Genomic DNA, 15,765 nt, shown 5'->3' with positions numbered 1-15,765 from the left:
ATTTTGGATTATTTTGGGATGCTTTGTGGGCTATATACTACTCCCTCCGTACCACATATATTGGCGGAGGGACCAATTTTCTTAGATTAAGAAAATTACCTTGAATTCATCATTTTTCATGTTTTTTCTTGTTTTACCCTTTGTCTTATTACTAACACAATTTTCTATGTATAATAAATAAGGATATTTGTGAGAAAATTCATCTTGAAAATAGGACTCCGTCTATCTATTGGTACAAAGAAAATTCAAAATTTCGCCTATATAATAGGTACGGAGGGAGTAATTACTAAGCAGTACATAACACATATTTTGCAAACGAGTATTCACAGGGATGGAACCAAGTCTGGATTGAAATAGAATCAACTGCAACAATGAATTCAACTGCCTTGTTGCAGTTGATTCAAAATAGCAACACTCAAACGCCTTGGATTATTAGCAACATGGTCAAAGAAATAAACCTACATCTGTAACAAATCGGCGAAGTCAAACTCACCCACAACTACAGAGAGGCAAACCAAACTGCAGATAAGTTAGCAAACTACGCAATTGACCAGCAACAACTACAACCAGGAGGTAACACACATGCTTTCATTTGGGATAACACATGCCCACACTTCCTCTATGTAATTATAACAGATGATTCAATGGGACGTTCGTACCCCAGAGAAGTTTCTATTTAATAAAAGAATCTACTCTTTCAAAAAAAAAAAATCTATATCTATATAAGTGGTGAATGCATGCTGTTATTTTTCCCAATAGCAAAATCACAAAAAAAAAAAAACAGTGGCGGAATTAAGGGAGGGCTAGCCTTGGCCCTAGACCCACCCCTAGATCAATTCTTTTGTTTTTCTAAAATCACAGATTAGCCCAATTTCTAGTGCTAATGGTGTTTAATCTTTTAACTTTGGTGTTTAGTCCGCTCATTTCTTTAATTTCCAGAGTTTCGTCTACTAGGATTAATTTTAGGCTCCCTTAATATTAAAACCTGTTTTCGTCATTAACTAAAATATAAACTTGCAGTTACAATTTTTTAGTGCTCTAAGAAATTTCAGACAAAGTTAGAATAATTCTGGTGATTTCATATTTGTAATTCAAATCCACCAATGACAAAAATAAAATCAAAACATAACACTTTTTTTCAAGCTAGCTGGTTATAGTTACCACCTGCTAACCATTCTTTTAAAACTTTAGAGACAAGCAGAAACATCCAGGATATCATGACATATTCAACTATGCCATGAAAACTTCATTGGCTGCCCCTGTTAATTTTTATTGATTTATGGTCGAGTAATTCAATTTTCTCCCACATCTCAATTTTTCAATTAATTTTCTACTCTTATAATGTGAAAACGTAAACTATGAATCATTTATAGAAGTCGAGAACTAGACGGCTAGAAATTAATGTACTAATTTATACACAAACAACATGAAAAAAATTCCCCCATTGATTCACTCGATATCAGTGTGGTAGCATGAGAGTTATGTGAGACATGAAAACAACACCGTTGGATAATAAATATCTTATGTTTTCAGGTCGCGGTGAAGGCAAAGGTTTATGGAAAGGCTAATCTAGACGGATCTTCTTAAGACTACTAAAAAGGTTACCATATTTCGCATAAAATTACCAAATTCATATAAAACAAAATAATAATCACCGAATCCATGTCCACCTGATTGGGAATTCTCATAGAATTTTTGATTATCTTGGGATGCTTTGTGAGCTACATACTACTCCCTCCGTACCACATATATTAAAGAGGGACCAATTCTTTTAGATTAAGAAAATTACCTTAAATTCATCATTTTTCATGTTTTTTCTTGTTTTACCCTTTGTCTTATTACTAACACAATTTTCTATGTATAATAAATAAGGATACTTGTGAGAAAATTCATCTTGAAAATAGGACTCCGCCTATCTATTGGTACAAAGAAAATTCAAAATTCCGCCTATATAATAGGTACGGAGGGAGTAATTACTAAGCAGTACCTAACACATATTTTGCAAACGAGTATTCCCGAGGGAATGAGATGCATGAATCATGGGGATAGTAACCTAAGATAACAAATAGCAACCAAATCCAAATCCAAAGTCTTTTCCAGTAGCAAGTACCGGGTCGACTAGAGAATATCTCCTAAGAGTAGAACATAGGTTTTACGCCGGCCTGTCCGAGCCTCGCACAACTTGCACTACGACAAGAAAGAATACTTGACGCTACCCGCGTCGCGATTGTTTTAGTTTTTTGGACCAGGTGGAAAGTAGTCACCGTGTTAAAGGGATTACGAATTCTCGACCCTTAATGCGGATATACTTGCACCATGTCCCGGTTGCAGAAGCTACGGGGTGGTTTACCCCTTCACAACCCTGCCAACTGCAGCGCTACAGTGGGATTCCCCCCCTTCACAAACTGCAGGGTTGCCTTTACGTGTTTGCTGATTTAGTTGTAAAAATATTTATAGGAAATAAAGGGGAGGGGTTTTTAGTCTACATACCTGAAACCTACCTCTTCCACGCGTATTTCCGCCCTCCTTGTATGTCTGTCCAACGCCTGCTTTGGTGAGAGATTTCGGTTGCTCATGTCGTTCTTTACACACTCATCCCAAGTTAGCTTCGGTCGGCCTCTTCATTGCATCCTTTCTTCAGCGCGCATGATGCGACCTACTCGCACTGGGGCATCAGGCGGTCTTCGCTGGAGATGCCCAAACCAGCGCAGCCAGTGTTGTGCTAGCATCTCCTTGATTGTCGCTACCATAAGTTTCTTACGTACGTACTCATTCCTGATACGGTCATGACTCATATGTCCGCAAGCCCACCTTAGCATCCGCATCTCGGTACTCTTCAGTCTCAAAGTGTCCCTGTTGTTTATCGCCCAACATTCCGCATCGTGTAGCATGGCGGGCCTGATCGCGGATTTGTAAAACTTACCTTTAAGATTTAGCGGCACTTTGTGGTCATAAAGGATGTCAGAATCCAGACGCCATTTGCCCCATCCAGATTGGGTTTTATGGCGAATATCCTCCTCGATGCCCCCATTACTCTGGAGTACCGATCCCAGATAGCGAAACGATTCTTTCCTTGGTACAGGTTGTCCATCCAGCATAATGTCCCCTTCAACTCTCCCTGAATCGCTGATATCGCACTTCAGATAATCGGTTTTAGTTCTACTAAGTTTGAAGCCCTTCGATTCTAGAGTCTTGCACCACAATTCCAGTTTTTCTTCGACATCTTCTTTTGAGTTGCCGATAAGCGCCACATCATCTGCAAAGATCATGCACCAGGGGATCTCACCCTGAATTTCTCTCGTAACTTGATCTAGCATTAAATCGAAAATATATGGGCTCAAGGCTGATCCCTGGTGAAGCCCTATCTTAATCGAGAAATCGGTTGAGATTCCGTTGCTCGTCCGGACACCGGTAATTGCGCCTCGTACATATCGTTGATTAAGTTTATGTACTTCGGTGATACCTTTTTCTGTTCAAGAGCCCACCACATTACTTCGGTGATATCCTTGATTAAGATAACAAATAGCAACCGTCAATTGAAAATGTCCTTTTTTCACTTAAAGCATATCATGGGATTGAGAGAGACAGGCAAATACAGCCAGTCCCGTCAATGTCCAATCCATTATGGTGGAGAGTAATGGCGATCTTGGAATTACTATTTACTAGATTCATATCAAAATCCCCCAAAAAATCTACACTATTTGGAAGCGAGCAGAGATGGTGATGGTTGACCTGTACAAAAGTTATGCATAATTGTATCTGCATTCCAAAGTACCAAAATATCCTTCCCTAATACGAGGAATTTATATAGTTGCCGAGTGTAAACATTATAGTATGCATTTTGCTTTCAATATGTGAAAACTACAGGGAGACCCATTCTTCGGATCTTTCCCACTGTGAAACCCACGCCCAAAAATCTGAAGGCGCCCACCCATTTTCTAGGAAAAAAATATTCTCAAACCCATATTTTATAAAATTATGTTTCGTTATTTTTTCTTCTTCATCATCTTCAATTCCTTTTCTTCAACGGCGCCACCAACCCATCATCCATCTTCTAATTTTGGATCAATTCGATCCAACACTCAGAAACCCATTCATCTTGTTAACCTCCACCTATTCACAGATTCAACCATTTGATCTTCATAGCAGATTTATCTTCTTCTTTTGAGTTCAACAGGAAACCCATAATCATCTTCATATTCAAACCACTGACCCCTTATCAACAATGTCATCTCTATCTCTCAAGAATACTGAAACCCTAACTTCAATTCCTTAATCCCATCCGTTGAGCAGCGACACAAAAATTCCCTTTTCAATTATGCTCAAACCCACACAAATTCGCACAAATCTTCACCCAATTTCAGATCTAAAATCACACCCACTGATTGCTCCATCGTTTATCTAAGTCATGGTAAGAAACTAAACATCACTGATGTTTAAACAATCAAAGTATATTAGGCTTCACACGAAAAAATAGATGATTAGGACTGTAGAAAAAGATAGTTGAATATCGTATGTGAAGAAAGTGTTCTCCTATGCCATTGATTATCAATTCGTTTCCTTATCTTCTTCTTTAGTTGTTGTTCTGCTGTGAATAGGAGTTATGATTCAGAAGAGAATTCAGGGTTTGGAGACGGACACAGTATAATATCTACGTTATGGTTGCCACGCACTTTTAAGGATGAATGCTTACAAACTATTAAAAGAGTAGAGATGAGTGGTTTGATGAAGGAAATAATATCTATGTTATGCAGATACTTTTTTCTTAGTATTGAAACCAACAAAAAACAAGGTTGCATAACTTGTTATGCACCTACTATGATATTTACATAACAAGTTATGCAGTCATGAAAGTGGATGCATAACCTGTTATGCATCCGAAAATATGACTGCGTAATGCATTATGCATCGAGAAAATTGTTGCATAATCTTTTATGCATCGAGAAAGTGGATGCATAACCTGATATGCATCATTTAAATATGGCTGCAAAATGCATTATGCACCAATTTTTTCTGTACGAACTAAAATCAACCAAAACAATGGCTGCATAACTTGTTATAGATGCATAACTTTGTTATGCAGATACATAACTTGTTATGCAGTCGAAAAAATGGTTGCATAATTCGTTATGCATCTGCATAATGTGTTATGCATCTTTTTTGGAGGCTGCATAATGAATATGCAGTCAGTTTTCGAAAATTTTCCCTAAAACGATGATCACCTCCGATTTTTTCGTTAAAAACAAAAATTTGATATTGTTGTTTGTACTCGTTGCGCAGCTCTCTTTAAAAGATTTCCAACGATATAAAATTTGTAAAATTCCAAGGTGCGGATTTTTAGATATGTTATATCCAAGTTGCGTTGCCAATTATACCCCTGAAAAATTAGGATGCATAATGAGTTATCCCTGCAAAAACAGTATGTATAACACGTCATGTGGATGCATAAACCGTCATGCAGACAAGTTTTAATAATTTCGAATAATTATGCGTGTCACAGAAATATTTATGGGTGTCACGGTATCCATAATTAATTGTGGGCCTGACAATGAGAATATTATTTTTTTGGATCTCCCCTTAATTTTCCATATCAATATTTGATGATTCCAACGATTTGTTGGGCCTGATCAGTCCTTATGATCCAGCAAGGAGCAAAACCTTTATCCTGGTGTGGCGCAAAGATATGTCACAGACTTTAGGAACCCAAGTAGTAGATTTTGGTTGTGATTTGTGAACTTGCGATGGTCATTTACTTTGTGCTCTGTTACCAACACCTCCAATGTGTAAACCTGTTCCAAAAATGCAGCACCCGGAACCACTATTGCAAAATTTTAAAGCTTAACTTTAACAATAGAGCAGCAATACTGAGATGAAGGATGCACCTAGAATGGGATTCCGTCCCAAGCCGACATGCACCACCGCACATCTTCCTTGGGGAAGGATGACTCCAAGGGTGGAATGCCGGAACGAACTAGGAGGAAGGGAAGGACCCAGTGTTTAGCTCTGCTGCAATTTCTCTTGGTTTGTTGTTTAATACAGTATTCCAATCGGGCTGTTGTTTCCTTGCTAATTCTTGCAGAAGTCCAATATTGCTTCACAACTATCCCTTCTGTTTATAGAATGCTTGAATGGGTTGTAGCACACTGCCTCCCCTTAATTCTATCACTCCAAGGAGTAATAAGATTCCAAGAACTAGGAAGCTGTGTGGGTGGTCAGATTTAAATGAATCTAAGCGATAGAAACGACACTTCAGAGTGACTAAGTTGTGAACCTGTGGGTCCCATTCCTGGGGAGTCTGGCTGAATCTGTCTGACAGTTTGGAATAAAAAATTGAAAATGTTTCCCATCTACCGGTTTTATATGTGCCCACCCCCTAGCCTAGTTAGTAAGTTCGCGAATAATTCGCGAATCATTCGCGAATTTTTCCGTATCACGAATTTTACCGTCTTATTCGCGTACGTTTGCAACTCCGAACCCAAGTCGCGTATTATGTGGCATTCCCGGATTATTCGCGAATCGTTCACGAATTTTACATATCCCGAATGATACGTCCGCTTAATTCGCCATAAATTCTTTAGCTTTTATTTTTCAAAGACTCCATTTTTTGGACTTTACTGCCTCCCGAGCATATACGACCGAATATTAGACGTGTTGTAATTTTTATGAAACAAAAACGACTGAACAAATTTGAAGGTGAAGGTGAGAGATCTCAAACTCACTAACCAAGCATCTAAACCACCATACGACGTCCTCTTGGATAACCAATGTTGTATATATTATTAATATCATCATATTGAGTTTATTTTTTCCTTAAATAACTCACACATGCATAAAAATTGGTCCATGACCTTATAAATACAAATTATTTGTTATATATAGATACCGAATTTTCAGAGCCGAACTCACATTTACAAATCGAATTATACACGTACGTATGCCGTTCCGAATTAATGACGAATCACGTCCCGTTAACCGAATTTTGGACCGAATTTGGATTTTACAAAAACGTATAATACTCGTACGTTTGCCGTTCCGTACGTTTGCCGAATCCCGAATTGCTAACTAGGCCCCCTAGTGGTCCTCCGAAACCTCTCCCAGACCCACCATTTTCCATCGGCTGTTATCCATGACAGATAAGGGTGTATTTAGATGGTGTATAAAACCGGTAGATGGGAAGCAGCTTTGGAAAAAATTGCTATTCAGTAGCTATGTTTTTTATTTTGTTTTGTAATGGAGGAAGAAGAAAAGTAAAAAGACAGGAGGGACATTAAACTCAGCACGGGGCTTGAAATGTCAGAGCACTTCCCATTGAACCACTTACCAACTTGGCAGGAGGAGATGCTTCAGTGCACCATCACATACCCGGGACTCATCATCATCAAATATAAAGAAGATACATCAACTACGTGTCTTGGCGTCCACCAAAAATTTTCTTGCTTTTCATTGCATTTTCCATTTCTTGAGCAGTGCTACCCCGCACGACATTGCGGAAAGCTATACCGCTTAAGCGGCTTCTTTACCGTTAGGTTATGCTAAAATTCAGATTTAATAGACTTGAACCCTTTAGAGGAAGTGGTGAGTCTTTCCCTGAAAATGATGGGTCATATCCTGAAAGTGACGGGTCCTTTTCTGATGTGAATCTAACCATTGATTTGATCATCCAATAAACCGCTGAATTACTAGTAATATTTGGGATCACGTACTTATTATTTTTTGTTCGCATATACTAAAGCAGGATATCGTACTGTAGTACGTAATAAGCCTGTTACCATTTTAGTTTGATTGTGTACATGGTTTTGAATCGTACGATTCGATTCATTTTCCACCATATCGATTTAAGTCGTGCATTTGAATCGTTTTGTTTCAAAATCGTGTAATCAAATAACTTTGACAACGATTCTTGAGACTAAACTGTAAAGTCAAAGGTGGACTTTCAAAAATGTGAAGGTTAAGGTTTGAACTTCTCACCTCCTAAGTCATAAGAGGACTTATAACCAATGTTTCACTTAGATGTTTTTGATGTTTAACGAAATTTATTAGTATATATAAGATCATCGACCAAAACTTTGTTAAAAGATATGAACTTTGTTAAACACTCCGCTTAATTCAATATTATTTACAAGAACACAAACGATTTGATAATCTACCGTGAATCTTCGATTCACGCTTTAATATACGATTCGATTTATAAATTGAGAAAACGATTCGTTCCGCGATTTACGATTTCAAAACCTTGATTGCGTAGCTTAAGCACCGATGGCTCCACCTAACAAAACATTTTTAAAATGCTTCAAAAGAAAAAACATTTTTAACAAGTTTTGATATTTTGTAGGAAATGAAAACGTGGGGGTGGAATTTTCAATAGTTTTACACCCGTTTCCATAGTAAAAATTGGATAGCTGGTTTTTGTAAAAAAATAAAATTCAGATGGAATGAACGTCGCCACGATATATTTTTTCGATCTTTTGTGAGACCAACTCCCATTTGGTCGATAAGACTTAATTTAACTTGGGTTCATTTGCTATGGAGTGAACATAAGCAGCTATTATATTTTGCAAAAATAAAGGTACAAGAATATAAACATGCAGTTATACAAATCTTTAGACTTTAGTGGTGTGCTTGGCGTAATTTCGGAAGAATTAAAAAAATTCCCAGCGATTTCATGTTCAAAGTCATTTTCTCCTTAAAAACATGTATATTTATGGCTAACAAAGAAAATTAAACCAAAGATAGCGACATACTTTTCAAGCTGTTCACAACTACTGCAAATAAGTTTGACGTTCTTTTAAAATTCTAAAAACTGGGGAAGTTGTCCGAGTATTGTTAACTCTCTTACCAAATTTACGTATTAAACTACTCCACAGAAAATTCTCCCATATTTTTTATTCAGTTTACAATGATTAATTCAATTTTCTCCCACATCTCATCTCTTCGAATTATACTTTACTATTATAATTCCAAAACGTAATTGATGAATCATAAGTAGTTTTCGAAAATTATGTATGCTAACCCAGAAATTAATGGACCAATATATACACAACCAACATGAAAATAATTCCTCCCTTGATGCACTCAGTATCAATGTGGTATATCATGACTCATGACAATAGTATGGGATATGACAACAACACCACTTAGAAAAACTTGCTAATTATTAGTGAAACCCTTCAATATCTGCTATTGATTTGTCCTTTTTCCAGAAGTATTTGGTTTGCATCCGGAGTGAACTTTTTTTTCCCGGCATCAACACTCCCATTGTAAAATAATGGATCGCCACTTGGCATCATAACTCATTAGGGTGGAACATATTTGGAAACTTGGAATGCCCTTCTGTGATGATATCATTTGGCACATCTGGAAAACCAGGTGTACTAAGCTATTTAAGGAAACTAATCAGCACCCGGAGTCAGTCTCTACTAGAGCCTGGAAGGAAATTTTGAGGCTAACCGTCACTCGTTCAATGTTAGCCCAAGTAATCCTAGTACACCTATATGGTGATCAACAATTGTTTATGTCTATTTCCTTGCAATCTGCTTGATTTTGATAATACAAGCCTTTGATTTTAATAACTTTTTGATAAATTTTGGGTTACCTACTGTGAGCATTAGATGCATTTTGCTTTCAATATTTTATGATTCCAACGATTTGTTGGGCCTGGTCACTCCTCCTTATCGTCCAGCAAGGAGGAAAATGCTTTATCAAGGTGTCAGGTGTGTCACAAAGTTAGGTCAAAGACTTTAGGAGCCAAGTAGTAGAGTACTACAATGCCGCTCCATAAAGAACTAAGAAGCTGTGTGGGTGGTAGTCTTTTGTAGCACACTGCCTCCCCTTGATTCCGTCACTCCAAGGAGTAGCAAGGCCCTTTCTTATGGGTGCGGCAAACATGCATGTTTGCCATTTAAGCACCCATTATGGAGGTGGAAAACTGGCAAACCAACCTGGCTAAGTAGCAAATTTTCCACTTAGCCAGGCTAGGTCAAGCATTTACCGAGCGGTCGAGACTTGACCGCTTGGTCAAGGTAACACCAATAGGTGTTTACTACACCGCTAGCGGTTCTCGTAAGACCGGACGATGTAGTTTACACCGTTATGTAGAATCTGATCCAACGGCCATAAATCTCCCCCTATAAATACCACATTCCTCAATCATTTTAACTCACACCTTCTCTTCTCTACTCTTCTCATTTGTTAATCTAAAATAAATTTCATCATCTAACTCTTTCATTCACTCTTATTGTATAATTTCTTTAATATGTCTCAATCTAATACTCAATCTAAACAACAAAAGAAGAAGATTAGGGGTCCAAAATTTACCGTAGCTGAAGATGAAAGCATTTGCAGAAACTATGTGTTCTTTACATAAGATAGTATCGATGGTGCCAGTCAACAATCTACCAAGTTGTGGGATAACATATTTTCTAACTTTCGTCAAGAAACTATGAACATCAACAAGCGTGATGTAAATGGATTGTCCGGTCTCTTTGTTACAATCAACGCCCAAGTTGCCTTGTATGTCGTTGCTATAATGCAAGCTGCTCGTGGTCGAGAGAGTGGTATTGTCGATGTTGATGTCGAACGAAAGTGCCGAACTGATTGGGACCATAAACATGGGACAAATTTTTCTTAAGAAAGTTGTTATCATATATTGAAAGTGTTGCTTAAATATAATTCAGAAGTGTTAGCAAACATGCAGAATATACCTGCAAGTTCACCATACACTTCTTCACCTTCAACGCCAGCTTCACAACCATCTCAATCATCTCATCCCCCTTCAGATAATCCATTTTCTTCACCGGAAACCACCACAAACAACAATTCCAACTTGAATGTCAATACTGCAATTAAGAGAAAACTATTAGGAAGAATTCATGCAAGAGCAGCGATAAAAGCTTCCCAAGAAGGAGAAGCAAGTGAAGGAAGTAGTACTATGGAAACTAGAGCATCATAAGACCGTCGAAAAACAAAAAATTGTACTCCGCAAGTTCTTGACTAAGGATATGAAAAAACATCGACTAACTCAAGAAAAATTTGTTTCAGACTATGACAAGAATAAGATTCTAAATGCAAACACCGAAAAAATGAATCCCAGACAATTTATGGTTTGGGAGATGGAGATGGACAGGTTAACATAGGAATTGGAAGAAAAAAGAAACAAGAGAAACATGGAAAAACAATTTGGGGTTCAATCTGAAGATGAGGATGATGAAGACAACGATGAAGTAGTGTCACTTAATTAATTAATGTATCAGCTTTAATTTTAATGAATATGTAGTAGTTTGGTTATGGTGAATGAAATTATTTGTTTTACTTTTTTCATTACATTAAAACTTAAACTATTTTTTTCATTACATTAAAACTTTAACTTGACAACATCCATGAAAGTATTATTAAGCCTAACATCACATACGAGTTACTAAAAACTCCTTAAGAATTTGGTAATGCGCTTCATATTCGAAATCTTTTCGTTTCCATCTTCGCCACTCGTCTCGAGTTCGTATTCCAAATTCAACATTGGTCCCACCTCTAAGACGGTATCAAGTGACAATCCTTTTCATAGCTGTAAAATCCACAAGCTCTTTTTTGATATCCATGAATCTCAGCACGATCCCAGTTATGAGGATTACTTGTCTCTGTGCAGAAGGCATCATGAATTTTACCCAAATAACTCATACTAGGTAAACCGCTCATCCGTCGTTCTTCACCTCTCTTCGGGTAGTATATTACATAGTTTCTACAAAGAGATAAATCTTCATCTTCAGTGAATCTAGGAACATCTGTAATTTAACCAGAAATTAGAGACGTCTTTGTAGAGAAGTGATGTTTTTGTAGAGAGAAGTGTTGTGTGAGTTTGAAACGGATGAAATGAAGGATTTATAAGGAATGCTAATGGTTAAGTCTAGACCGCTAGTGATTCAGTCTACACCGCTACTTTTAATGACCGTTACAAAATTTAAACTTAAAACAGCTACAAAACAAAATTATGGAACAACAAATGAAACTTAAATAATTTAAAAAAATTAAAATGAAACAATAATAAAAAAAAAAACAAAAACAAATGAAACAACACTACTCAATTCGTCCCCCATCTCTTCCAAACTCAGCCCACAGATTCTTTATGAGATCTTCCCTTAACCTGTTATACAGAGTTCTGTTCTCAATATGACTGGTCATTTGCGCATAGTTCCTTGCAGGTAATCCTCTTGCTGGTATAATCTCAGGCCTTAAGTCTTCATCTTGATAGTTAATCCAATTCTTATTACGACAAGTCTCTTGGATAACCATGTTATGCACAATGATGCAAGTCAGCATAGTCTTATACATTTCACGAGCACTTAGACCACGATAAGGCCCAAAAATGATTGCGAACTTCCGCTTCAGAATTCCAAAAGATCGTTCCACATCCTTTCTCAAATTCATTTGTTTACTATTGAAATACGAGTATGAACGACCCATTTCACCGGCAGGTGGCTGACGGTAACCTTTAACTAAAGTTGACCATTGGATAAATTCCATATGCAAGATAATAACCATGAGTGTAGTGATTCCCGTTGATAGCGAAATTCACCTGAGGAGAAATTCCATACTTTAAATCTTCAAACAAAGGCGATTTGTGTAAAACATTTATATCGGTTTGAGATCCCGGGAGACCAAAAAAAAACGTGCCAAATCCAACAATCATAAGAAGCAACAGCCTCAAGGATCACCGTTGGTTTTGCGTATTGACCTTTATACTGACCGGACCAATAGGTAGGGCATCCGGTCCATACCCAATGCATGCAGTCAAGATTACCCAGCATTCCGGGAAATCCCCTTTCCTGATTTTGCTTTAATATTTCTCTAACATCTGCATCAGTTGGTTTTGTAAATAGGTAGGACCAAAATGATTAATCATTGTTTCGCAAAACAACGCAAGATACTTGTATGCAGTTGTTTTTCCAATGCGAAGGTACTCATCATTAGAATCTGGAGGTCTGCCATATCCTAAAATCCTCAAAGCCGAAGTAACCTTTTGTTCAGGGCTATGACCCCTAATATTCAGTGCATCATACTGATAATTAAATTGAGGTTCTACTTGACAAAGCTCACCAATAATCTTTAGCACCAAATGTATGGGCATGCGGAATCGGCCTTGGAAATTTTCATCAGAGAACACACAATCAGGAAGAAATAATCATGCAGAAGCTTCTCGTGCCATTCATCCCGACCACGGTACGTATATCTTCTTGTGAACATTTATCTTGGCTCTAGATCTCTAGGTGTTAGCCCCGATGAATCTAGCTGCATCAAGGTGTTGGTTAGTTCTTTATCTTCATCTGACTCATCATCAATTTGTTTCAAGGCCTGAACGAATATTCATTGTTGTTCTTCAAATCGATCAATATGAATACGCACTTCTGCGTCAGAATAATTCATACCCATTGAGTTGAAAAAAAAATTAAACAGATGATTAAGGTACAAAAGAGTGAGTAAAGATAGAGTTAATGAGAAAAAGAGGTGTGATTAAATTTAATTGAATGGGGCGAATTTATAGATAAACGCTGGGGAAAATAGCCGTTACTTCACTAAAATAAGCGACGACTACAAGACCGACCTGTTTTAAGGAAATCGCCAACGGTTGAGACTCGGACGCTAGCGGTGGAGACACGACCACTAGCGGTTTATTAAAACGGGTCGGTCTTTTCTCCACCGAACGATTTAGACTCGACCGCTTATGTTTTCTCCCATAGTGGCGCGGCCAGTTTGCCAGGCTAGCTGGCATGGCAAATGGAGGGTTTAGCCATTTGCCATAGGAACCGGCCTAAGAACTAAGAAGCTGTGTGGGTGGTCGTCAGATTTTAATGAATCTAATCGATAGAACATAGATACGACACTTGAGACAGAGTGATTCAGTTGTACATATGTGGGTCCCATTCGTGGTGGAGTCTGGACTCTGGCTGAAACAGCCTGACAGCTTACTTTGAGTGACTTAGAATAAAAAAAGGAAAACTCTAGACATGGAACAATTGTTATTTCCAGATATGGGATAATAAATCCGGATCTTTAATCATTCTCCTTTTCACCCGTTACTAATCCCGATGCTAGAATCATTCTCCTTTTTAACTGTTAAAGATTGTGCCACCTCATGTTCAAGATTTGGACAACGCTTCCAGTCCCAGCTGTGGACGCTCCCAATAAAAAAATGCTCTTAAGCTATGTTTCTTGTTTTGTAATGCAGGAAGAAGAAAAGTAGAAGGAGAAAGAAAAAGACAGGAGGTGCATTAAACTCAGCTCGGGGCTTGAAATGTCAGTGCACTTCCCATTGAACCACTTACCAACTTGGTTGGAGGACGGGGACCTTCACTGCACCATCACAGATTCATGGCCAAATAAAAAGAAGCTACGTGTCTAGGCGTCCACCAAAACTTTTCTCGCTTTTCATTGCATTTTCATTTTCCGCTTCCTTTTTCTTTCTCTCTTTTCGTCTCTTTCATGATTGCTGCGAACTACAGTAATGTTTTTGTTTTGCATACTATCCTGTTATCATTTCACCTAACAGCATCCCCAATAATGGGTGCTAAAAATCTTAAATGGAGTTTTTATTTAGATTCTTATTTATGGGATCATATGTATGTGGTAAAAATAACAACGTTTTTCTCATTGACTATTTCTAACAGTGGAGATCTTATTTTGAGAAAAAAATTGATTTCCTCTTTCCTATTCGTTCAGAAAAAATTATTCAAAAGTAAAAATTTTAAATATGGTTAAAAAGATGACGTGGAGATCATTCTCAAGATCTAAATAAGACTTTCTCCAAGACCTTCATATTTATTTTGACACCCTTCCTACTTAATAGGATCCAATGTCGGGAATGAATTTAATGTAAATTAGGGTCTAAAATTCTATGTGTCATAAAAAAAAAAAAAACCTTCACCTTTTATTGGAGATGTTCTAACAAAACATTTTCAAAATGCTTTAAAAAGAAAGAAAAGCTTTTGATATTTTGTAGGAAAATGAAAACGTGGGGATGGAATTTTCAGTAGTCAAAATTGGATAGGTGGTTTTTGTAAAATAATGTAAAAGATAAATTTCACAGGGATTGAACGTTGCCAGGACAAATTTTCTCGGTATTTTGTCGGACCAACTCCCATTTGATCAATAACACTTAGGGTCCATTTGGCACACAAAAGTGTTGTACTACGGGTAGTTGCCACTACATGTAGTTGGATTACACGACATTGTAATCACATGTAATGGGACTTTAGCTGTTTGGCACGTCTATGAGAATATGTGTACTACGTCCCTGCCAGATCTTCATCTTCATCCTTAAACAGAATCAAAATAAAACCAAATCTCTGTATGAATACGTTGTTTTGATAGATTTAATGTAAACTATTGATGAAACCAAAATCTATGCTCTCAAAAGTTGTACATAGTTCATCTCAAATATCTAGTATGATTGATTTGAACTCCAAATCTTTCACAATACAAATGAAATCAATTCTTAAGGTTTCTGATTTTTGTTTTAAGCCTTCAATAAATCAAATCTATGTCTTCTAGCATAACAAATTAGACAGTAGAAATAATTAAGAGAGACAGATAGAGAGAGGTGGAGAGATCTAAAACAAAATATTCGATGAAACCCTAACATGGTAGTTTCCATTAATGATGAGAATGATGTTTACGATGATAACCCCTCTTTCATCTCTCAAGAATTAGATCTGGTAATGATGTTGATAGCTTAAATTTGTAACTCGCAAACACTTGGGAAGAATTTGTTAATCTTCA

The 15,765-nt window shown here is 37.3% G+C and overlaps 2 protein-coding genes across 2 annotated transcripts; both read right to left on the bottom strand.

Moving 5' to 3' along the window:
• Nucleotides 1-2,621: 2,621 nt before the first annotated feature.
• LOC113351475 lies at nucleotides 2,622-3,317 on the bottom strand. Its single transcript, XM_026595455.1, has one exon. The coding sequence runs from the start codon at nucleotides 3,315-3,317 to the stop codon at nucleotides 2,622-2,624; it is 696 nt and encodes a 231-aa protein (XP_026451240.1).
• Nucleotides 3,318-12,066: 8,749 nt separating this feature from the next.
• On the bottom strand, nucleotides 12,067-12,531 carry LOC113351474. The gene has a single exon (XM_026595454.1). The coding sequence runs from the start codon at nucleotides 12,529-12,531 to the stop codon at nucleotides 12,067-12,069; it is 465 nt and encodes a 154-aa protein (XP_026451239.1).
• Between the last annotated feature and the right edge of the window lie 3,234 nt (nucleotides 12,532-15,765).

The sequence above is a fragment of the Papaver somniferum genome, chromosome 2 (assembly GCF_003573695.1).
Source record: "Papaver somniferum cultivar HN1 chromosome 2, ASM357369v1, whole genome shotgun sequence".
Taxonomy (NCBI): Eukaryota; Viridiplantae; Streptophyta; class Magnoliopsida; order Ranunculales; family Papaveraceae; genus Papaver; species Papaver somniferum.
The sequence above is the reverse complement of the archived record's forward strand: the minus strand, read 5'-3'. Positions and strand labels throughout refer to the sequence as shown.

Coding starts and splice junctions, on each gene's coding strand:
- LOC113351475 (XM_026595455.1), bottom strand. CDS start 3,317: ATGCTAGATCAAGTTACGAGAGAAATTCAGGGTGAGATCCCCTGGTGC.
- LOC113351474 (XM_026595454.1), bottom strand. CDS start 12,531: ATGGTTATTATCTTGCATATGGAATTTATCCAATGGTCAACTTTAGTT.